General features: G+C 43.3%; 1 protein-coding gene across 2 annotated transcripts in view; it reads right to left on the reverse strand.

Moving 5' to 3' along the window:
- Positions 1-1,485: 1,485 nt before the first annotated feature.
- KCNQ1 (potassium voltage-gated channel subfamily Q member 1) overlaps positions 1,486-24,738 on the reverse strand; it is a 363,600-nt gene continuing 340,347 nt past the window's right edge. For both annotated transcript variants that reach the window (XM_037402862.1, XM_037402863.1), the window contains one exon: positions 1,486-3,566. In XM_037402862.1, coding sequence (XP_037258759.1) covers positions 3,366-3,566 — 201 coding nt within the window. In that variant the 3' untranslated portion in view covers positions 1,486-3,365. The remainder of the gene's footprint in view (positions 3,567-24,738) is intronic.

Genomic DNA, 24,738 nt, shown 5'->3' on the forward strand with positions numbered 1-24,738 from the left:
CAACCCCCTAACAAGGAGCCTGTGCTTCTGCTCATCTCCCAAACCTCCTCCCTTGCACACACCTCCCTCCTCCTCCCCCCATTAATCTTTCTTTTTGCAAACTTGCACAGTCATCTGCCTCTGCTGCAGACTGAGGCAGGGTGAGATTTCATCACCACCTTCAGCTGGGCAGACACTCGTTTCTCCTCCTCTCCTATTCACTGGCTTCCTACCTGCCGTATCTGGCATAGCACCCATACCCTGCTAGGCTGGGGAAGCTGACCCAGCTCATGTTTTTTTTAGATGACCTTTTTTCAGCTGCCCTTTATTTTTTTCAGCAGGGATGGGGCTCCAGGCCTAGCTTACACCAGTCTTGATACGCAAACTGCTGTTGAGCTGTTCTAAGTGACTCCTTTCAGCAGCCTCAGATGCCTTTATTTTAACACGGTTTACAAAAACAGGTTAGGAAATTATAAAGTCAAGGCTTTGCCTACCTTACAGTTTCCTTAGCTTCCCCTCAGCCTATTTACAGACATTTCCTACCCACTTAAAAAGCCCTGCTCTGGACAGCTCAGATGACAAGCAGACATCGGCAGGTAAGGTTTCAGCAGGAAGCCATACTCACTGTGCCCTGTCTACTGGTGAACTGCTCAGCTCATCTCCCTGCTGCTGCTGGTCCACAATGCTCTGTGAAAGAAAGATGCTGAGGTGCCTACTTCCAGGAGAAGTCATTGAGGTATGAAGCCCCAGCAGGCAAGATAAATCCAGTCTGGTCTTCTGGGCAGAGAGGCCAGACCTGTCCCCTGGGGGCACTTGGGGACGGCTAGCCCCAGCAGCGACACAGCACGTTTGGAGGGCTCATTTTATGACATCCCACTTCTGCCAGGAAAATGGATCATCTTCTTTTCCTTGGGGTGAGGCGAATGATCAGATTTGAGGCAGCAGGTCTCAGAGCCGGTGCTCTTTCTTCTGACACAATCAGCTGGACCCAGGTGAGGAATGACCGACATTGCGACCACTCACCACCAGCCTTGAGAATCTGTAAAACCTGGTTATTCCCAGGATTCTGGTAACAGTGAGTTTCAGATGGAAATAAACCAACGGATGCATCAAGAAAGGGAAATGATCTTTCACATGAAATGTTTGCTATGCCAGACTGTTATCACTGAGATTAGCTGCCAAACTGAAAATGCAGCCATGGTCTTGGGAACAAACATGTAGGAATGGATGGATGCATTTTCTAGTTAATACAATGCCCCTAGACATGCACGGACCTGGCTGCCTCCAGCACAGGCTACAAGACACACCTTTCTCCCCAAAGCCACCCCAGCTGATTAAGTCCTGTGTTATTTCTCTAGTGAACAACCAGCAGCAGGTTTCCAGTCTTGCATCGCAAATAACGCATCTGTACGCTGAACAGCAGGCTAAGAGAAAAAAAGGAAAGCAAAGCTGACAGCTTTCCTGTATCAAGTGTCTGGATTTTAGAATAACCAAAAGACATGGCACTCTTGTCCTGCATTTTATTAGGAAATTAACAGGCTGATTGATAACCTGAAATTACATAGTGAATCTCATTTGAAAAATGTTTAAAATCATGACAACAATTTTGATTTCTATAAAACATAATGCCCAGATACAATTCCTGTTTATGCCTGTAAATTTCTACACACTTAACATTTATCTACTGTACAGCAGAAAGGCTGGGTAATTGTAACATAATCTGTAAAGTTAAATGCAGTATACTTCTCTCTGCAGTCCAAGAGAAAGAGATGAAATGTTGGAAAGAAAGCCTGGAATGCACACAGCACTGTGAGAAGGTTCCCTGTGGTCTCAGATCATTACACATCAGCATTTCAGACTGCTCAGAGATATGAAAGCCCAGTGACGTTAACTGCTGCGCAAAGGTACAAGGCTTTAGGATGTCAGTTTTCCAGGAGAGGGAGAGAGACAGCGTGGGGTGCAGGCTCTGCAGCGAGGGGAACAGGGCCCACTGGACGTGTGATGCTCAAAGTGCAAGAGCTGATAAATCTGCCAACATCTCCCTCCTTTGCCAGTGGCATGGGCTACCACCACGCTGGACTAAAGAGCTTTTCCTGACACATGGTCAGCTGTAAGGATATTCCCGTGCAAAGTAGGGCTGACATGGTACAGGTGCTGACTATCTGCAAGGGCTGAATTTCAACCTTCGTAATCAAAGCCCAAATCCTGCTCATGTTGTACATGTGAAAAACCCCATCAAGCCGAATGCTGCTGGCTTTATGGCAGAGATCACACGGGGTTCAGTTCCGTGGGTGAGGCCCGCGGTCCTCTGAACTAGAGCTGGCACCTTTCAGTACCAAATGACTCTTGTACAGAGCTGAGTTTCTCAAGACATCATTTTGGAAACTATTCACATTGTCATATATGCTGTCTGGACGAGAGATGCTTTCCCAAACTGGGGCCTCGATTCCTGTGAGGATTGCGGATGCTCAGGAACTGGCCAGCTCAAGCACTTGACCAGCAAGTCCAGACATTTCAGCCTGTTGTACTATTCTTGGCAACTGTAAGCTAAAAAATAGATTTAAGAAGTAGTGGGCCTTCTTTTTAAAAAGTTATTTCAGGACAAGTACATTCAGACCACCGTGTTTTCTATTTATATATAAATTCTTTGGCAACAATTTTCTAGAAAGCAGAATCATTTTTTCTATGTAATACTTCATTGCCTCCCCATGAAAACCTGATATCTGAAAAAATCTATAGCACTTTCCACTATAAATAGTATTGTTCCAGATTAAGGATTAGTTCCTCCCTGAAGAAAAACAGATTTTAAAAATCTGGTCATTATTGATAACTGTTTATGTAGCAACGTTAAAATAAAACAGAAAAAGAAAATTGTTCAGTATATGGTTTGTCATTCTTTAGAATGTTAGTGTGTATTTATACAATAAAACCAACATAAGTTATCCTAATTCTTTAAAAAAACCTTATTAGTAGAAATATATTGCTATCTGCAGATTCATAAACAGAATGCACTTTTTCCATCTAAGTTCAAGTATTATTAGAATATTATTATTACTATTATTATTATTAAAGGAGCTCTAAATCCTTGCCATTTTGCCCGTCTTTACATTGGTTTGGTCTTTCTGAGAAATACCGAGTTGTGACCATTTGTTTGTGAACAAAATCAGCGTGGTGCTTCTGGAAGTTTTGCTGGGCAGAAGACAGCCTGGCAATCCTTTGGCTGTTACGAGTGGCTTTGGAAGAGAGTATCTGAGACTTAGTGGCATAGATACAGTAGTTGCGTGTTGTCTTGGATGGCCGATGAACTTCTTTCCTCCCAGGTTCTCAACACTCAGTCCCATCTAAAGGAGAAAAGTGGGAGGAACCCAACCTGAACTTACACCACATCAGGATATATCATCTTCATTTCTCCTCGGTACTGTCAGTTGCTCGTAGGTTGGCAGGGTGTTATTAGCGAGGAAAAGATCCGAACTGACATTGTTGCCTCTCTGAGAGGTTCTGTTGTTCCCTTGATCCCCCTGCTGACGGGAAACCAGGTGATGCAGCATATCTGTAATGAGGTTCAGCTTCTGGTCCATTTGTGTAACCTACAAAGGCAAAGGGCCACTTTTTTAGTAGCAGCACGTGAGGAAATGGCAACAAACCCTGTGATACAAATGCAATATTAAAATGACAGTTTCCTTAATTGGGATCGTGACAACCTCTATGAAATCGCCACAGATTCATGGTTCGTCAAACAGAGCATTAGAAATTCAACGGACCAGGTCAGAGCTGGATGAGGACAGGCCTGTTAATACTCACCTCTGGGATGTGTTTCGACCCTCATTTTACACCTGGGTGAACACAGGACAAATGGGCATGTAAAGAGATGTGCTGGGACAGAGAACTAAGCCCCAATCTGAGTTTCTGTTGGTCTTTGTTTTTATTGTGTCCATATTTTTTTGAAAACATGATAAAACTTCTGACACGCTTATATGCCTTAATAATATCAATAGGGTCTAGCAAGTATCTGCCCTACTTGCTGGGAACTCACCAACTCTAAGCGAGGACTGAGGGATGCTCCTTGTGATGCTTGGGCTGGCTCAGCAGCGCAGGGCAGGGACTGCCCGCGGGTACCCCTGCTGCTGCGCACGTCTGCGGCCAGGGCTGCGTGTGGGGACTGACTCAGTTTTAAGCTGTCACCCCCCAGCGCCACGGCGTTCACCGGGATTGCTGTTCGAGTGACATGATTTGCAGCAAGTCAGAAACTCCTCTAAGAAGGGTGAAAGCTAATCTCCCTCTGGGTGGCTGCAGGGGAAGGTTCAGTCTGAATCCATAATGCGCATCTTCTTCTGCCTTTAGACAGAAGCTCCTTAAATTATTTAATTCCTCTTCTTTGCTTGTTCTCCCTTCCTTCTAATATTTAGGATAAAATATAATGAAAAATCAGGGTATCTAACAGAGGCTAGGCCATGCATTTATCCAAAACTGAGACTCTATTGTACTCAGAGGAGAGTCAAGAATGAAATGTTTCAAGGAGCACCACAGATTCAGACTCTGGTTTCTTGCCTTTCCCAGTCAAGATGTAACCTGCGTCTCCCCTTTATCTGGTGTGTGGAGCCTCCTCTCTGCACTGACTCCAATGCACCGAGTGAGAGGTCCTGAGGGCTAGATGGGCGCTTCCAGCTTCGCCGTCCTGCCCAGTCCTGCCCCTGGGCACAGCAAACATTGAACTTGGGCAGCAAGTGTCTGCCTTACGGCCCCCTGCTCTCTTCTGCAAGCATAACAAGAAAACCTCAGTTTTGCTATGGTAGGGTCTGGCCCATTGATCCACAGGGATCCTAAAATCCTAAGTAAATTCTAGACAAAAAGATGATACGCTTTAAAGAGGGAAAAGAAAATAAGCAGAAAAAAACCAAAAAAACCATGATAGGAATAAATTGCTGCCTAAAATATCTGCTAAAAAGTAGTGAAAGGCACATAAAACCGCCAGAGAGAGCATGAGTGGGAGCAATTTATATATGCCTGGCTATCATCCAAGCATCACACAGGACAGTAAAAGACAGTAAGGCTGAGCAGAACATCAACAAACCTGGAGGATTTCACCAGAAACTAAAATGTTTTTCCACTGTAGAGAAAATGCTGTGTTTTTTTCAAAGACTTTGTACAACTGGTAGGGAAGCAGATACAGTGATTTAAAAATATGAGGTGCCAGAGATTTATACTTTGCAGCTGGTTTTGAAAACATTAGGCAAAGCACCCTAGATGGTACATGAAACACTAGCAATTCTGGATGGAAATGGCTGTTGAAAGATGAGATTCTTCAAATGAGGAAGCTGAAGAACACATAAGTTCAAGATTTCTAGAAGGAAATACAGATGGAAAATTGAGCAGATCATCAGATTTTAATTTCATCACTATTTGTTCACTCCCTTAAAAAGGCATGCTTCACCCAAGCGGTGCCCAGCACGGATGGCAAACTCGTGATGCTCCAGGCGTGACAGCAGAGATCAGGGCTAGTGAAGCCTGCAGAAAGATCTCATTCCTGCGTACCCTGCTGGCCAGGCACCACTTGCTTTCTGAGCCAGCTGCACTGGAAGGACCGTGGTGGAAGACTGCAGACAAACAGCTATCCTCAGAGTCCAAAGGGCAACTCTTCCTCTAACAAGAAATGTCCTTTTGTTAGTTATTCTAAACTAACTGGGGGATTCATATATATATATACATATATATATATATATATACCTTAATTTGCGATTCCAGACAGGGATTACCAAGGAAAAACAGGCTGAAGATGTATCTGGAAAACGTGCATTTATGAAACCCTTACAGTGATGAGCTATTGAACATGACAGTAGATTGGACTGAGATCTGGATAGTCCTTCAACAGCTGTGCATCTTGGTGATGAAGTACTGGAGAGAAGTGAGATGTGAATATTCTTGCTGGGAAATAAATTCCCAGAGATAATTGTCTAATTTTTCCTAGGGAACAAGGCTTGGCTGCTGCAGCTGTGGAGTGCAGGAGGCTCACAGAAGCAGAGGCAGAAGCTAGTTGCTGTTGAGCTGAGCCACATCAGATAAAAAGTAGACCTTCGTCTTCCATGTTCCTGCTTATTGGGGTAGGGCTCTGAAGCCACAAAGCTTTTGTGGAGGGAGGTCCAGATAGCTAGTTCTGTTTAATTGCTGTTTGATCAGTTTTGCTTTCCAATAAAGCCATCCATTCATTTCCCAGGGAGTTCTGCACTGTGAAGGGCTTGCTCCAAGACACACTGAAGTCAGTGGTAGTTTTTGGCAATCGCTGACTTCCAGTGACTTCAGCAGGCTCTGGATCAATCTCGGACTGATTCATCAATCCCAAATAGTAACATATTCTTTGGATATTACACGAGAAGGAGCAGTCTGCATTTCTGTACATTGCTCTGCTCATGCTTCTTGGAGCTGGACCAGAAAAGATGACATTTGCAAATGAGGTGGCAATGGGATGACGGGCCCCCGTCCTCAGTTCTGCCAAAGGGCTGTCTGCTTAAAGTATGAGACGTTTTAAAGAGAGAAGTAAAAGCCACCAGAAGGCAACTTCCATCGTCATCACAGGCCTCTGATGTGCAAGAATAAGAGGCTTGCTTATTAGCGTGCCCAATCCGCCCATCCCCATCCAAACACACATCACGAAATACATCGTTTCCTTGTTTGCTGCAGAGATGATCATACCCACTAGAAAAATGTCATCGTGAGCAGTACCCTTTTTATTAAACTGGCTTTATGCACTTAGCATGGAGAAGTGTATCATCTCCCCCAAACTTTCAAACACACTTCCTTGATTAGAAATTAGCTGTGATGCCAGAATGAATAAAAGTAAAGCAAACAGAAAAACTGCTGATGTTGCTATAATCTTAACTGCTTTGGACAACTCTGATCCCTGTACTTAAGGCAGCAAACAGTGTTAATTATACAGAAAAATAACTCAGGCTGATTTGTTTCTTTTAGGAAAAACTAAGTAAGCTCTTTCTAGCTGATTTATGTTTCATTAGAAGCATGAAGTTTGGATAATCAAATTTTTAATATGCAAATAATTTCCTTTGTATTTTAGAGCTTTTGGGGAGAGGAAGCAGTGCTTGAAACCCTTCAGAAAATACACACCACAGTTATTCCTAAGTCTTACTGAAATATCATATGAAAACAAGATTTTTCCATCCTCTGAGATAAGTTGTTTTTTTTTTTTAAAAAAAAAGATCCATGAGGCATAGATTAAGCACAGATGGAGAGAGGCAGATTTAAACAAGTTTTGAACGTAGCTCTTCAAAATTAATAAACCAATCCCATCTACGCAGTGCACTAGGGGAAAAAAAACAAACCACCAAATAGTTCTTCACAAAGGCTGAAAGATTAGAGCACAAATCTTGAAATGGCACATCATGAAGAAATTTAGCTATGCTACAGAACAGATTTTTGCTTTCCCTAAGAAGTCACAGAGGCACTTGACTACTCTGACATCTCACGTGATGGACTGGTGGCGATGATGTGGTTGCTGTGAACCACAAAGTCCTCTTAGGTCATGTTTCCAGGAGCAGCAGTCCTCTACAATGGCTATCAAGTGACACGCCAACATTTATAAAGGTATCAAAAGCATTCCAGGTGGTGGTAGCGAACAAGACAGAGACTGTTCTTGTGATGAGAGGTGAGAACTAAATAATCAACAATTTACCCATTAAAATTCTGCAGATCTTGACATTATATTAATTTTAAATGACCTTTAATTTTACGCACTAACAAATTCATGGTGCGATTCAGAACATAACATGTGACACTGAATGTCTTGTCTTGCTTTTTTTAAAAAAAAACAAACCAGATAGAAGCCCGAGAGGCTCCAGGGACACCTGGAGGAAAGCCTCCTTCAGGTACCCCTGTAAGAGAGAGCATCTCAAAAGAGCAGCACTCTGGAGACCCGCTCCCAAAGCCGCTTGTAGAGAGTTACTGGGAAGGAGCCAGGAGAGATGGGATTACAGAGCTGAGGGGAGCGGTGCTTTCAGCCATGGTTATTCAGGACAGCGGGGAAGCTGAAAGACAAAATTTGGAGTCTGGCACAATTTAGGCCACAAAGTCCACAAATGATGAATAAGTTCTGCCAGGCGCTGCTCCGTGATCTGGAGGGATCATCATTGATTACCGCTGTCAATTACAGCTGTCTCATCTGTACACCTTCATTCTCATTCTGAGATTTCAAAAGTAAATATTATTAAGGGCAAAAATCATAGTCCCTTTAGAGACAATGGTGGTTCATAACTACCTGTGTTCTAAATGCGGTTGACTGATTAAACAAATGATTTGTGCTGAATCAAGAGATCTTTTTATCAGCACAGTGCTCACTCAGTGGGTTCAGGGGGACCGTGCTGGTTCTCAATACAGAAAGCCAAGCATGAAGCTGCTAAAGGAGAAGAGGAAAACCAGAACGCAAGCGACACTTGGCTGAATGAAAATGTGATAAAGGAAAATTTCAGCTACTTTTCCAACATTAGGCTCCCAAGTCTGCTACCCTGACTTATCTCGAGTACCATTCATTCCTGAGGGTGCAGCTTTTTAGCTCAAAGTGGACCAACTCTTTAAGGCACTTTTTTGAAATAACTGATGACTGGGGAGATCTTCAGGTGTTTATCACTCCTGGTGGCCTGTTAATAAGGAGGACCCTATTGCTCTGCAGTGTGGCAAACCTGTAGGGAAGGAAAATGATGCTTTCTTCATCTGGGCATCCTCATAAGCAATGTTGTGTAGACTCCTTAACATGATCGCTATTCAATACAGTACTCAGCAATAAGCTAGCTTTATATTTCAGAAAAACACACAAAAATGTCCTTTCTGTTAACAAAATCATTGTCATGAACACTAACTAGCAACTCAGTTGAAGAAAAGATAAGAGGTAAAAAATACTCTTGAACTTATGATACCTGCTAATGGCAACAATATGAAGGGAGGTATCACTGTCAGGCAGTACTCAAGAAAATGGTAAGTGTGTTCTGTGAGAGGAGGTGTGGCTATAAATCACATTTTTCCTTGGTGGGATCCACCCTATATAACTTATTGAGAATATGCGAGGAAGCTTCAGAGAGCAGCTTCCCTGGCTCTTCTCCTTGCTAAGTCCCTACGCATTTTGGTATCTCAATATTTCTAAAAGTTAATGCTTCAGTTTTGAGGGCCCTGTGGACAAGCACAAATTTGGCGTTAGGAGTGGCTTTCTGGAGAAGCTCAGGGATAGGTATTGGAACCTTCACAGAAATTTGTTTTAAACATTTGCCTAGAACTGTAACAAGTGGCAGGAGAGACCAACAATTTCGGTATTATTAAAGAAAGCTTCTTTCTTCAGGTGCATGATTGTTCAAAAATCATGGGAAGAGTCTGTCTTCTGTTTACAGCACCCAAGATCCCAGATTCTTGTGACCCCCCTTTTCAGAGCTTCTGGATTTGGTTGGTTTGTTTTGTTGCCAGAGATGAGGCAGCACTCTTGCTGGAGGTTATATACCCGTCGCTGAGGTGTTTATAGGAGAACGTAATCTGCGTGGAGGGAGATTTGTTCTCCAGACTGTCTGCATGTTCTCTTGAGAGCTGGCCAAAGAAGGGCGTACGTGTGCGGTGGCTGGGGGGGAGCAGAGGAAGCGGAGCCGGTGAGAAAACCCTCTCCTCTACTGTGAGATGACTCATTGCCAGACAGATAAAAGGCTGAGCTTCTGAGGAATGGAATTAGCAGGTTTTGAAGGCTGCATGTCACAAGTCACTTTCTAGTCAATGAAAATGTTATATAAACAGTGTAACCACTGTCTTTACTGTCAAATAAAATGGTTAACTTCGAGACAAAAGACATCTTTGGAAAGAAAGGCACTTGCTACATGCTGTGTCCCAGATTCAGCTCTCTTGCATAAAGCTATCGGTGCCAATCTTTGCTCTGAGATACTAAAAATTGTTCTGTTTTTTCAGTAAACGAACTGTTCCTGGTCTCATCTTACTCTATATTTTTATAGTAAAATATTTCCCCTACACTTCTCAAAAGTGCAAAACCTCCTCTTATTTATTGTAGTAGTAACCCTTAAATGGCTGCTGGAAATTCACACACACCAGGGTGTGCCGCTTGTGCTTCCAACAGAGGGTGATGGCCTGGGACTGGGAAGAAACTTCTGAGTCCCTGAGTCAGGGTCAGAGCTCAGGAACAACCAAGATTTGTGCACCAGTCACTGGCTCCGATTCTCCAGAAGTTACCTTGACACCAGCCGGCCTGACTTGGCACAGTGAATTCCTAATGCACTGTACGGGAACTCGGTTTTGTCACGGATTTTTCTTAATTCCATTGGGAAGTAAAGGAAACTGGCGACACCAGTATGTGGCGATCTGATTACTGGCTGCAACACTTGTGGCATTTTAAAGTAATTTTTGTTTGTTTGAGGAATTTTGTCCTGATTGTGCAGCGCAAGCTCTAGGGTATGAGATGCTCAAGTTATAGGAAATAGGAGAAATGGCAGGGTTGATTGATGCATTCTTTCTTTTCATTAGAACTGGGAAAGCAATTTTGATAAGCAAGTAACTACTGCAGAGAATTGTCTTTTTCTTTTCTGAATGTCTTTTTCCCCAAATGAAAGCCACCTTTTTCTAAAGGCTTCCTCAAAGTTTCTGGAAATATGACATCTCTGGGTAACTGTTCACTCAGCTCCATTTCTTTCATGTGGATGTTCACGATTCTTGGAAGAGTGTAGGTTACAACCATGATGCCATTTTTCAGATTAGATGTCTCCCTTGAATTCTGTTTGAAAATGACAATAGTAAGAGACATGCCCTGACAGGTCAAATGCTGAAAACCCGGTATGAAAAAGCCACTTCAGTAATATGTGATTAAATAAGTAACATAGTATAAAACACAGCATATGTGTTACCAAACACAGAATATTGGCAGCATGTTTTTATAACTGCCTTTTTTACGATACCACTGCTTTTCCCCAAATGAAAATGATGACCAGCCTTTAGGAACAGCAGTAGCTGAAGAAGATGCTATGCAACAAAACGGAAACCTTCCCAGCTGGCCTTGACTATCTCCAGCCACTCACGTACAACTCGGGTAAATAATCCTTGTGCGAACAAATGCTGCAGCTCAGCAGCAGGAAAAACTTTGGGTCTAAGAGGAACTATTAAATGATACCTACAAAGAAACAAGCGGCAATGACAGACGCTGTGCTTGTGTGAGATCGCAGTTCCTGTAAGAACTTAAAAATGATGAGAAATAAACAGAAATCAAAAGTTGATTTGGTTTGCACATGCCACCTTCATAAAGTGATGTGGCTGTAACTTGCTGCTTGAGTAAAGGAAGCAAGGTAAGATGAGTCTATACCTCTCCTTCTGACAAGGAGGTCAGCAGGACACTGGCACGTGGAAGAATTAAGTTACGGGAGAGTGAAATACACTTGGCTGGGGACTGTTACAGAGTACAAGACCTCAAAATATAGAAAGCTTTTGGGGCAGTGCTTACTTTAGAAATGGAGAAGATTCAGACAGGCCTGAGGGTGAAAAACAACTGGAAGGGGATGACCTAAACCACTGCTAGTCAAGACAGACATGAGGACCACGGGGGATGTGGCTGGAGGAGATAGTAAGGAGCAGAGACTGGACACGGCTGGCGTGTGGTGAGAGTGTGCTGGGAACGGTGGCCTCGGTTCAGTGCTTTTGTGGCTGCTATTAACAACTCCTTGCAAAAATATTTGGCTTATTTAAAACACCCAAACCAATGGAAATCAGTGTTTCCTGAGAACCTTTCAGTAGCTCTAGGTATAGCTTTGGGCCCTGAAGCCCCTTCGCTCACCCGTGGCTCCCGCAGCTCCCAAGCAGCCCTGCCGGCCTGGTGGCACCGGCTGCATGCCCACGTGTGCGTGGGGCTCGTGCAGCCGTCTGGCACCCGGAGGGCCATGGCCAAGCCGTTAACATTTGTGGTTGACTCTCATAGATAAATGAGACAAGGCTTGAAACACATGGAAATTTTCAGGTTAGGATAGTGTCCAAAATCTACAGACTTTGGCCCAGCACTGCCTCAGGATACAGCATTTTTTTCTCTAAAATATTACAAAGGTCAGGTATTTATTTTTTTTAACCCTTTCCTCTAAACAGAGTATCAGTAGATGAATGAGGTAGCTTGGAATGTTTTTCTCTCAATGCATGAAGCCAGGAAAATGAAGTTTAGGGTCTCGTCTCTAAATATAACTTTTATCAGAAGCTATTAAAGAAGATACACACCACCCCCCCCTTCCCCCTATTAACTGAATACTATGGATTTTTCAAGAATTTGCTTATCTTCATTTACTACAGCCCCACCTTCGGGAAATAATATCTCTTTGACCAGACACAACTGTCTTCCGTCTCTGTTTAAAGTAAGACACAATTTGGCAATAAGAGAGGGATTCTTTCCTTACAAGTGAATCAATGATACCAAAAGTATGAGGAGTCTATGTATCCACAAGAATCACTGGACATCCATCTAGAACCATCATCATAAACAGTTTCCCAAATTATGCTTAAATTGAAATCCAGCCTTAGGGAGGATGTCAGACAGGCTTGAGATAATGAGAAATATAAGGGAAGTGTTGATCTAAGAAACCAGGAAAAAACTCTTATCTTTATGCAATTGTGTGGATGTAGTTATGGAATAAAGGGTGGTCGTTAGTGCATCGTCTATCCAAAGCACTGTGGGAGCCCCTGCGTGCCCCTCACATGCCCGCACTGCCAGCACCAAGCAGGGAAGGCTGTGGCAGTGAAGGTACCGTCCCACCTTCAAATACGCTGAACATCTTTAATGTTGGCTTGGAAGGAGAAGCACTAACAAAACCTTAATGATCTTTTCCCCTCTCCTGGGCAGATTTTCAGATCTCAAAGAAAACTTCAAAATGCTTTTCTGTTTTTTAATAAGACAGAAGGTTGGAAAACTGATTGCTTTCTCATTCTCACTCATGTTCTCGTTCAGCCAAACATTCCTATGCTGGGTCCTCCCGGCTGAGCACCCCGGTACCTGTATCTGCAGATACAGGCTTTCTGTTCAGCTAACAGGCACTCGTATTTCAGATGCTTCAGTTCCACAGATGTGAAGAAAACTCCCCATGGTACTTGACTCTGGAGGACTCTTTCTGCTGGTTTAATCACGGCAGTACAGCCTCTGAATTTCACTCCATATTTTTGTTGTCAGAAGCCTGGCTATCAGACAACAGCTTTCCCCTAGCTGCAGATTCCCATTTCCAGTGTGGGACAGTGGCATATTTACAACACTTTAGGGTTAAAACAAAAAAGTAAAAGACCCAACTAGCATAAAAATACATCCCAAACACTTCTCCACAACAAAATGAACCCCAAAGCAAACCAGCAGCCCCCCCCCCCCCCATTAAAGAAAACAAAAGTGACTAATCTTGACCTCTCTCCAAAGGGGAATGTTTTGCTTCTTGAATCCTTGGCTCTGCCTCTCGTATGATACTGAGACTATGACTAATAACCTCTTGCCGGAGTACTGCTGATAATTTCACCATTGGGTAGCTGTTCTCGTTCTGGATCATCATAGTATGCACGTAAGTTGCCAGGATTTTATTTTAAAAAACCACAAAGAATAACATATACACTCATAATCCCCCCGTGTTAGAAATACATTTTTCAGCTTTAACTGTTAGTCTTTGCCTGACAATTTTTCCTCCTTCCTCCATACTGTTATTTTTCAGATGCCTGCTACAAAACGGTCCCTTTTTTCCTTTCTTTCTCTCAAACACTTTTCCTAATTCAAAACAGATTTGAGACTGCTGCTCTTTTTTTAAGCAAATATGCCATGTATCGCATCGAGTTAGGTCAGCATGGCTCATGTTAGATTTCACACTTCACCCGAATGAGGTATCTATACTGCTTTTCTAAGGGGATAAAGCCAAGCTAGGTGCACTGGGCTTTCTGGTTGGAATAGAAGGTGAGACACATCTATGGGTTATGGATGTGGTCTTATGGCATGGTATGACATGAGTAGGGAAGGGCACTGCTCTCTGCTTTTTGCTTGAAACATTGAAAACCAAGATGACTTCAACTGGGCTTTCAAAAAAAGATTTTTGGCCACTTCCTTTTTTAGAATCCACAATCTACTCATTATTTATGATCTGTAGTTACTAGACAGGCAAGGAAGGACACAAACTCCTTTGTACCTAAAAATGAGCTCACAAAGTTAATAACCATACAGTGACTTCTGCAGCAATCAAAAATGGAAGGGGAAAAGGAGTGGGGGAGAGAAAGGGAGAGAAGCAATTATAACAACAGTGAGTTTTGAGATTCCCTGAGGGCTGCTGGTAATTAAACCAACGGCAACATGAATCTCTGTTTGATGTGGTCATGAATTTGTTTTCAAAAGAAAAATGTTTAAAAAGATTCTTTCAAGAGAAATTTTTAGAGAACAAGCTCAGCATGAATTAGACCAGAAATACTTTGATAAATATTATTACGGAGAAGTCATTTATGGGCCGTGGCATGTGAAGGTTAGAAATCCTGGTGATAAATAAAGTGGCAAGTTTGCACCCATTCTGAACACACAAAACCAGGGCTGTATTCTTGTGTGCTCGAGTCTGCTCCTCAGAAAGGAGGCGGCCTCTTGTTTGCCATTGCATTAAGCTTTACAAAGACACAGATGCAAGACAGAAAATTTCAGTGGGAAAGCTCAGTGGAACGAAAGAAAACCACACACAATTCCAAAGGCACTTTTCATTGCCAGGGGCTGCACAGAGATCAGAGGTGAAATTTATTGGTGATAAACAGTCTGCAAGCCCACTCGACTCCCCCGGCCTTTCCAACCACTGTTCGATTCCACTGAAATCATATCCTCGGAAATATCTCCTTCAGAATACTCTAAAAATAAAAATGCTTTCATTTTGTAGAAATGTAGGCACCCAGAAGAACCACTGAAATCCAGAGAAGATGCAGGTGCTCTTCACCCTGTAAAATCAAGTTGCCTCGGACACCCCAAAACCACATTTCCTTCATTCACTGACTGCTTCAAAGCTTCAAAAATTCAAATTTGAAAAATTTCAAAGCTTCAAAGAGATGGATACAATCAATCACAAGTCAGCAAATAACCAATGAGTGAACTAGAATGTAATATATTTACCAGTGGAAACCCATGTTTAAAAGGAAAAGAAACTGCTTGTTGGCTGTCATGGTATTATTCATAAAGGCAAACTAGTAGATCTTATGGATACCAGGAGCAAAACTACAACAAAGGCAACCAACTGCTAATGAAGAAGGGTTTTCAGTCAAATTTCATGGGTCATACAAAGTCATTACCATGCCTGCAGGAGTTCAGCAGCTCTGCCAGTTGAATTCGCGGGAAATGAAGTGATTATTTTGTTATGCTTTTTGTAGTTTTAGACGTTTTTCTTTAAATTTCAATTTTCAATTTCTGAAACCAACCAGCTATGCGAGAATATCAGCTTAAATTTCCAGAGTTGCTTCTAACCAAGATTATTGCAGAGGAAACCTTGAAAGCAGGTCTTCTGTGTACACTGAGGTCTCAGACACTCGGTTTTAAAGACTGATATCTATTTCCTTTTTTTTTTTTTTTTTTTTTTTTTTTTTTCCTTAAATACAACCATATGGCTTTAAGCCAGTTTCCCAACACTTTGGGGGCTTGATTCATTTTGCAAACGAAGAGAGAGATTATTTGGCTGCTGCCAGTAACAAGTTCTGCACGGGTAAACTTTCCAAATTGATTCCATTGCAGGTTTCCCTCTGGTTTTGAGTCAGTTAAAATGTCAAGGCTCTTCTTCAAAACATTTTCAGCTAGAATGACTTCAAAAGTAAACAATTGCTTCTGATAAAATAACGTGTTTGAAAAATTTAATGGATGACAAAGATAACAAAAAATCCTTAGTGCTTTTCTCTGTCGGTAACTTCTAGGGATATAGCCAGGCTGGGCATTCATTTGGGCTGGTAAACCATGACTCAAAAAGTGGCTCTATTGGCAGCATAAGCAACTGCTCAGCGGTGGAAGCAAAAGGCTCACAGCCTTTCCCGGACGATTAATCATCATGACAGGCTTGAAGCCTAAATGATCTGCCCAGCTCCAGATGTTAGATGTGCATCTACCTCTTGCTATTCTTCTGGTTCATGGGCAGTAGCCTGGGTTGTTCATGCTTAAGATGACGATGATCATTACTGTTCAAAGTGAAAAAGGATCTGGGCTTTGTAATTTTATCCCATGTCAGAGGAGGCTTCTACACGAGCTAACACAGTATGTACAGTCTAGACATGATGAAATACTGGAAGATCCTTCAGGCAGAGGAGCTGACAGTCTCACAGATGAACCTTTGTGATGTTTCCCTTCCCTGCTCCCACCTCCCACCCGAACCGTTACCGGAGCATGGAGACGTGGCTGGATCGCTCCCTCCAGCCCCTGCTGTTACGGGCTGCACTAGCCCCTGTTAGATCAGCAACAAACCGCGGCTTCGCTGCAGTGGGAGGCAGCACCTGTCTCCCAGCACACAGCAGCGCTGCACAGCCTCGGCAGGTGGGAACAGAGCAGCGACGTGATGAAGGCAGAGGAGGACAATATGGTGGCAGAAAGAAGCTACCCGGCCCTGTCTAAGAGAAAGAGGGCTACAGGGTATTTGGTGGTTGCAGGTGGTGAGAGACATCACTTTAACTGTCATCTAAAGGCAGGTCCTCCACAGAGCCAAGCTTGTCCTGCGCATCCGTTGGGACGACGCCATCGGCAGCAGCACTGCGGGGGGAGCACTGACTGCAGCACCGGCGTGCTGCTGCCCAAGGCACGCGGCAGCCTGCTCCTCCCTGAGATCCAGCCTTTGTCTTCACAGAAGCCGGACCGTGCCTTGCTTGGAAGATCCAAGTGTCACACACAAAGTGGTTTAGCTGCAGGCATTCCTTATTTTCCCTTTGCGTATTTTCCGTGAAAGAATTTACTATGGAGTTATTTATTTTCTTTCTTCTGCTAATCTCTTTTGTTAAGTAGTATCTTTCCCCCCATCCAACAGAGAGAGAGTAATCAGCTGCTCTGGCGAAATCCATTCACCCTGAATCATGGAACCTTTGAAAAAAAGGTTGTCAGATAGCACATACTAAGGACTTTACAGATTAAAATGCTCACACCATCCTGAATTAAATTTTCATGGATGGCTTTATGTGATATGGCTAACAATTTTAGCTTTGACATATAAGCTCTGAAATGTGAAAGGGGTTTAATTCAGTCTCAGGCATCACAGTTCCCTTTGGGTATAAGCCGCTCCTTTGTACGTTATAGTACCTGCATTGTTGATCTATATATTCAAGCAACAAACAGCCTTTTCAAATCAAGAAATAATCTTCTCAAATTGTACTTAAATTTTAAGATAGGTGCTGAACAACAGTGGGAATAATAAAAAGGATAAAAATACCACGTGCTTTTGTGGTCATTTTTGACCTCCAAGCCTCAGAATGCTTTATGACACCCGGCACTCACAGCTGAGGAAATGGAAACAACAGAAGGTGAAATGACTCACCTGAGTCCGGCAGAAAATGCTGGTGAGTCAGCACTGGCACCCACCCACCCAAAGCCCCACCATAGCCACGCCGATGCCTCTTTCTGGAGGGGACATGGACTGCTGTGACAACACAAGTGCCTGACACTGCCTTTTAAAAGCTGGTTTGCAAAGAAGGCAGGGGAGGTCTGGTTGCACTTACTCCTCTCCGGCTCAGACACTACTCGCGTGTACAAGGGAGAAGACTGTGTGTGACCAGCTCCCATATGCATTATTTGTATGATAGTTCTACTGACTCAAAACCTTAAAAATCCACAGCCTGCAGATGATGTGCATAGATAAAGACACATCATCCCAAATATCCCTTTATCTTGATTCTTTGCTTCTCACCCCCACCCCCCCTCCCCCTGGCTGCGGCACAACAGAGCATCTAATATAACAGCAAAAGAAGCCCCTGGCTAAAGAAGAAGCTTGTTTAAATCACAGTATTTTTCCACATATAACTGACACATAGCAATAAGTATTATTTTCCAGGGAAACATTTCTATAGGAATTTTTCACATAGGTCAGACTTTGTCAAACCCATTAGCGAGACAGCACTGCAAGGTGCTCAGCGCTCCCCTTACTCTCTGAGTGCCCTCGACTCCCAGGGAGCTTTTCAGGGAGGAAGATCCATGTATTTATGTGAAACACATAGTCTATAACTTTCTGTAACAGTGATTGCACAATACAAGAGGTCAAAATGAGGTTTCTCTCCTTGTGTACTGCAACTACGGTCTATTTATAATTCTACAGTTAATTTAGGGCTTGTATATCTGCGCCGGACAAAGAATCTTGCCATGTGTAGAAAATGACATGAACTTAGTCTTTGCAGACAGTCCCAGAGCCTAAACAGGCTTTTGTTAGCACAGTGAACACCTGTACTAATTACGCACTTCACTCACTCGGGGGTCATTGCTCATGGCAAAAGTTTTAAATCAGCCACCCCAGGAGACAGACGTCGCCGTATTTCTAGAGCAGTCACTGATGCTGCGAAACCAGGCAACGCTGGAGACACACTCACTCTCAAGTCTGTAAAGGTGAAAGGCTGTAATGCCCCACTGCTGGGCAACAGTCCAGAACATTTGAATCAATAGAGAAAATTAAGAGAGTAATCAGATACTGTTGTTGAAGCCTGAAGTTTAGCACTATTTTTAGACTTAAGCATAAGTTCTTCTGACTTGCATGTAAATGACATTTTTTCCCATCTCTCATAGTATACCAATACCTAATCTGGCAAAACTTGTAAGCATGTGAGAAATGTCAAATAATTTCATTTTCTTCATTTTGTCATCCATAGGTGCTAAAATTATGCTGGAACTCCAATGCCAAGGTCAGCATCCTTTTCTTTCACTGGTGGAGTTCCTAGCTGAAGTCATCTGTGGTTCTCCCCCGACAATCCCTGCTCACAGTGACACTAATCGGTGCTGGTGCTTCCCTTAGCTCGATATGCAGCACTTGAAGAATCAATGATATATAATCCATAACCCAGGTCGGTCAGAGGGGGCAGACATAGCTGTGTTTCCCCTTCCTCTTCGCCTCTGCCAGACTGCACATAGAACCCACCAGCAGATTTCTCACTGGGAAATCACGGAGCAGAAAGGTACTCCAGGTAGGTGCTTCCTTCAGCTAAATACGCTCCAAGGTGTTGTGCTGCCCTCAGTAGCAGGGCTCCCACCAAGGGCAGGGAGTACGGTGTGGGCAGGCTCTCCACCCTGGCGCTTACAGCTGCTCTGCGCCATGGTACCATCCAGCGGGGAGGTAGAGACAGCGGGAGAAGAATTTGCTCAGAAACAGCAAAGAACAGGAGCAAGGGCAGAGAAGGGATCTTTGAAAAGTTCAGCATTTTCACAGCGGCCTCCTATATGAATGCTAAGAAGGTTTTCAAGGATGCAAATTACCAGATACACAAATTCTTCATAAGGTACCTAGAAACTCTAACGTTCATGCTAAAGGCAATGAATTGATCCATTTTCTGTCAAATTATCTCCAAACTCTTTCATCCATACTTGATCTAGTAGTTCACAAGCACACAGCATAAATTTTCACAGACATGTAGATGCAGGTTTTTTCTACTACTTGTGTGACCTTTTCCAGTCAGATTCATTAGGCAACATTAGGAAAAAAAATAATGCCTTGAGCTCTGTGTACCCCTGTGAGTCTCCCTCTCCCCCCACTGTGACTCAGGAACGGGACATGTTTTACAACAATGCCTCCTAAATAAACAATAGTCCCAATTCGCTTCTCTTTCACCCCAGAGTAAATGAGGAGTAAACTTATTGATGTCAATGGGATTAAGGTGATATAAATGGCCTGAAAACACGGGTCACTGTTAGCACTCAGAAGAGTGCATTCCAAAGGCTTGTCCACTTGCACACAACACATCCCCTATAGTACTAGCATACAGTAAATAGCACGTATCATTGCAAAGAACTCATTGACTAAGTGGTGCATTGCTGAAAGCAGACCTTTTTTCAGTGCACAGAGACAGCATTTTCTTTTACTGTTTAAAAAATCAACCCTGTCATGCAAATTCTAGCCATGTCTTCATTCTTCTGTTATTTAAACTTCCTAAAACTTCACAACTTCATAGAAAACATACTATAAAAGAAAAAAAAAAAAGCGAGACAGAAAACAGCAAATCTGGCAGGGTATCTTCAAAGAAACAATAGTTTTGGAAAAGAAATTGCAAGGTTTTTAGCATATGCTGTAAAAGTAACAATAACTGAAAGGTTATCTGCAGTGTAATTTGAAGAAGTGTGTTTGCATTGTTTTCAAATAAAACAATCCCAAGGTCATGTGCAGAGGTCCCGAAGTGCAGGACAGAAATGAGTTTGTGAACAGGGCTGCAAACTCCCCATGTTGTGAATGTGGGAGCGATCAGGAGGCGCCCGATTGAGTCAGCAGTTACCAAGGCACATACACACAGTGCGGCCGCGCGAGTCTCCAAACCGCCATTTATCATTTCCTGAGAGAACAGTTTCTTGGCAAGCCTCCTTTAAAAACATTTTTTTTCCAAAACAACCAACCATTCCAGCAGGCTATGAATACCACTATAATTTGGTCTATTTTTCATATCAAGTAGACTATGGGCTCTGGTTTTCAGTTAATTAAAGAAACCTTCTTTTCAGATTTCCAAATGTTGTTTGCAGCAGGGTAGATCCCACAGCGAGCCAGCTCTAAACCAGTGCCAGTCGCAGACTGAACCGTGCGGAGATGGAGGCAAAAAATAAAAAATACGTAAACAAAGTCACGGTTTGAAGTTGCAAAGCCCAGCTTACATAACGCCAGATTCGGTCACCCTGCCAAACTGCTGACTTTTGTCTCTGATAGAAATAGCTGCCTTGGGCTCGGCTGTACTTCATCTCCCAAACGCGTAATGGCTTAGAGCTGTCTGTCAGAATTTCAGCTCCATCTGGTGTTGTTGTTGTTGCTGTTATTATTATTACTACTACTACTACACACTAATAGCACTTAGAGGCCTTGTCTGAGATCGGAGCCCTGGTGGGCTCTGTGGGATGAGTTGCGTGCCACAGATGGAAACAGCCCTTGCCTGGCAAAATGCATGATCTGAATGAGATAAGACAAAAAAAGGGGTGGGGCAACGATCGTATTTTCATTCCTGTTTTATACATATGCAACTGAGATACGGAAGGATTAAATGTCTTTCCTGTGCTCATACAAAAAGAAAAAAATTAAAAAAAAATCTGGGGCAAAAGCTAGGAGTTGAGCAAAAGTTTTCACGTTCAAATCAGCTTCATTTTCCTTCATTAACCCTATGCTTACTAATGAAAAGAAGGCACTCAAATTTGTATTTACAAGCTGAGACATCAGAGCAGCATGCAGCCATTGGGCATGGAGGGTGAAGCACAGGAGGGGAGCAACATGCCTCTAGCCTCTTGCAAGAATATGTATGTTTGCATAGTGATAGTTACTTGTGGCTTTGCTTCTCCAAGCGTTAGAAAAATCAAGCTTAGGAAATCAGGTTCCATATTTTGATTTCCTATTTGGTGAAGGAAGTCTGGATTCTGCTATTTCTCTGCAGAGTCCTCAGCACCCACAGAAACAACAAACTGGGCCATGCCTCAGCAAAAAAGTAAACAATCACTTAATGGGTTTCTCTAAACATCTGACCTGCAGTTCACACATTCTTACTAAAAAAAGAAAAGGGAAAAAAGAGTAGTTACACATGTTTTAGTAAAGATCTATTATATTTGTCTTCAGAAAAAACCCAAGTCTTTTTCTACGTCAGAAGCAGATTCCTTCTGAAAAAATCAAGTAGTTTAATTTGAAAATTGTTATTTAGAATCATAGAACATCTCAGTTTGGAAGAGACGCATAAGGGTCATCGAGTCCAACTCCTTGCTCCTTGCGGGGCTACCTAAGACTAAACCACACAACTAGAAACATTGTCCAGCCACCCCTTGAACTCCGAGAGGCTTGGTGCTGCGACCCTTCCCGAGGGAGCATGTTCAGCGACTGACCACCCTCTCAGCGAAGAACTTTTTCCTCATGCACAGCCTGGACTTGCCCTGATGCAGCTTCACTCCATTCCCGTGTGTCCCATCACTGGCTGCAAAAGAGAGGAGACCAGTGCCTCTGCTCCCTGCTCCCCCCTGAGAACGTGTGATTTTAGAGGCTCTTTCTTTGGCAAAGAGAAAGTCAAGGATTGATTTTGTTGTTGGCTGGCTGGTGGTTTTTTTTGTTTGTTTGTTTGTGGGTTTTTTTTTGTTTTTTTGGGGTTTTTTTGTTTGTTTTGTTGGTTTTTTTTAAGAGAAAGAAGAAAAGTACCTGAAATTAGGACAACTCCCAGACAAATTTGAAGCCTTCATTCCTAAGCATGGATGTAGGAGAGCATCTCAAAACACAAGGTTTAAAAATAAGCACAACAATACAAGCAAAATTACGTGTCTCTTCCTAACTTTCTTCTTGGAACGGCTGAAGCTTTTCAGCTGAAACATTCCACAAAATTTCAGTCTGAGATGCCCAAAATGGAAAACTTCAGGTCAGATGGCTAAAGTTGCACATAACTACAGCAAAGTCTTAGAGTGGGATATGCCTTATAAAGTTTTGGTAAGGCTCCAAAGTGCTCCCAGTGCCCAAGAACCACCAGATGAGTACACACAATAAACACCAGAATATGTTTACATCGGAGATAAACTGCTTCGTTACCTGGCTCCAACAGCGCACTTTTGGTTACTACAGGAAAGACAACTGTCACTACTTGCCTTGGTCAGTAAACAGAGTTTCTGTTGTTTGGAAATTATGTCTTATCACAATTCTTTTAACGTCTCAAAATACTGAGATATTTCAAGGAGTGGAAATTGTGAAGTATTTTCATTTGGAAACACATAAATGGCTTTAGCTTAATAATGAATGTTGGCAGTACTGAAATATTTCATTGAAAATGTAAAAGCCCTATCATTATCCCAAAGCGCCTAAGAGGAATAAAAAGACAATGAAACAGAGCAAGCACAGCATTTCAGTCTCCTTGGCTTAAAATGCTGATCATGATGAAAAAGTCTAAATAACAGTGATTCCAAGAAGGTTGGACTGAAAATGTTCTCCAAGTAGCCTTGTTCACGTGCCACAATGCGGAGGTTGCTCATGGCACTTCAATTTTTTTCCAAAAGGCTAATTTTTGCCAGCTTTATCTAAAATCAGGTGCTTTGGACTTCCTAATTTTTGAGTAACATCCCCTCTTCCCAACCAAATGCGACAGTTTCCCAGTCCTCACTGGGCACTGGCTTGCCCTGCTGAGATGCTGACCCAAGTGCCTGCTCGCTGGGGCGGCGTTTCAGAGTGCGCCTCTGACGAGCTGCCTGTGGCGAGGGCTGCGGGCTGTAAAGTCATTTACAAACCTGCAGAGCTTCCCGTGGCTGTAAGTGCCCCTCACTAGCTCTTTCCAGCAGAACCCCCTGGAGAGGCAGCTTGGTTTTCCCTGTACAGAACTGCAGCTGCTAATGCTGCGAAGTGACAGGACTGCCCGTCATTGGACCCCTGCGTAGGGTCCTCGGATGGCTGAGCACACCCTGCCATCTCCAGCTTTGCCCAAGGTGAGCAGGCAGCAGGTCCTGCCCGGGAGTCTTCCAAAGCAGACTGTGTTTTGGGAGCACTGTGTGAAAACATGATAGGATGGGTGTCCTCTAAAACTAGTGAGACCTTTGCCATTGATTTTAATACACAGTTGAGAATAATTATTTTTTATTAACAACATATTTACTTTAGGATTAGCCCCAGGAGCATTCAGGTCAGGCCTGGCCCTGGAGGCGCTTCCATCTGATCAGTCAATTAGTGTCAATGCTCGTCTACTTTTTCAAATTTTGATAAAAAAGCCTCTCCAAGGCTTTTAGTTGTGGAAATGGATGGAAAATATAAATCCATCCAACTATTAGAGGTGAAAATTTTCCATTAAACTCTGGTGTTGCTCAGTTTCAGCGATACAAGAAACCATCTTGATCCTATAGCCCAATTTGTTTAGCTAGTCTTGTACAGGTTGATCTGATTACCACGGAAAATACAGAGGGGAATGAAACAGCAAAAGCTGGTCACGTGGTTTTATGAGACATGGGTCAAAAATCTTAGCCCTGATTGTCTCTTGAGGACTGTATGGAACTCGGGTTTACCAAGAACATCCCTGCTCGAGAAGAAACACAACGAGGCCTGCAAGCTGCGCGGGGTAACAGGGAGCTGCGTGCCGGAGCCGGCAGTGACGGCGGCCTGACCGCCGTGCCCGGCCAGGCTAACACCGCACCGTGGGCACCGCGCGGAGGGAACCTGGCGTGCGGAGGGACGATGCTGAGGATCTCTGCTGGGAAAATCCAGTTGCACGGGGTGATTCTGGAGAACACCGTGGGCATCGCCCTTTGAGGGAACCTTGCTGGGGGACTCCAGTGTGTGGTGCCCACACCCCAGGAACGCCTGCACCTTGATTTGTATTCAAAGAGCTAATAAGGATAACGCGTTCCCTGGAGGTCAGGGCATGCCTGCTGACCATCCAAAATGCTTTCTTAATGAAGCCTTTACCTCTGCTTCCGACAGTACCCAGCCACCGGCTTGGCTGCCAGAGAGCCTCCACTACCATCTTTTGTGATCCCCCTCTTTGGCTATAGAGCTTTCTATATAATTTTTAAAATCCTGTTTTCTAGACAGGCTCTCTCCTCTGTGTAATTACGACATTGTTTTTGATGTGAATGGCTCTCCCTGCCACCAACCTCCTCCCTGCCTTTCCCCCCAA

This window comes from Falco rusticolus, chromosome 10 (assembly GCF_015220075.1).
Source record: "Falco rusticolus isolate bFalRus1 chromosome 10, bFalRus1.pri, whole genome shotgun sequence".
NCBI lineage: Eukaryota > Metazoa > Chordata > Aves > Falconiformes > Falconidae > Falco > Falco rusticolus.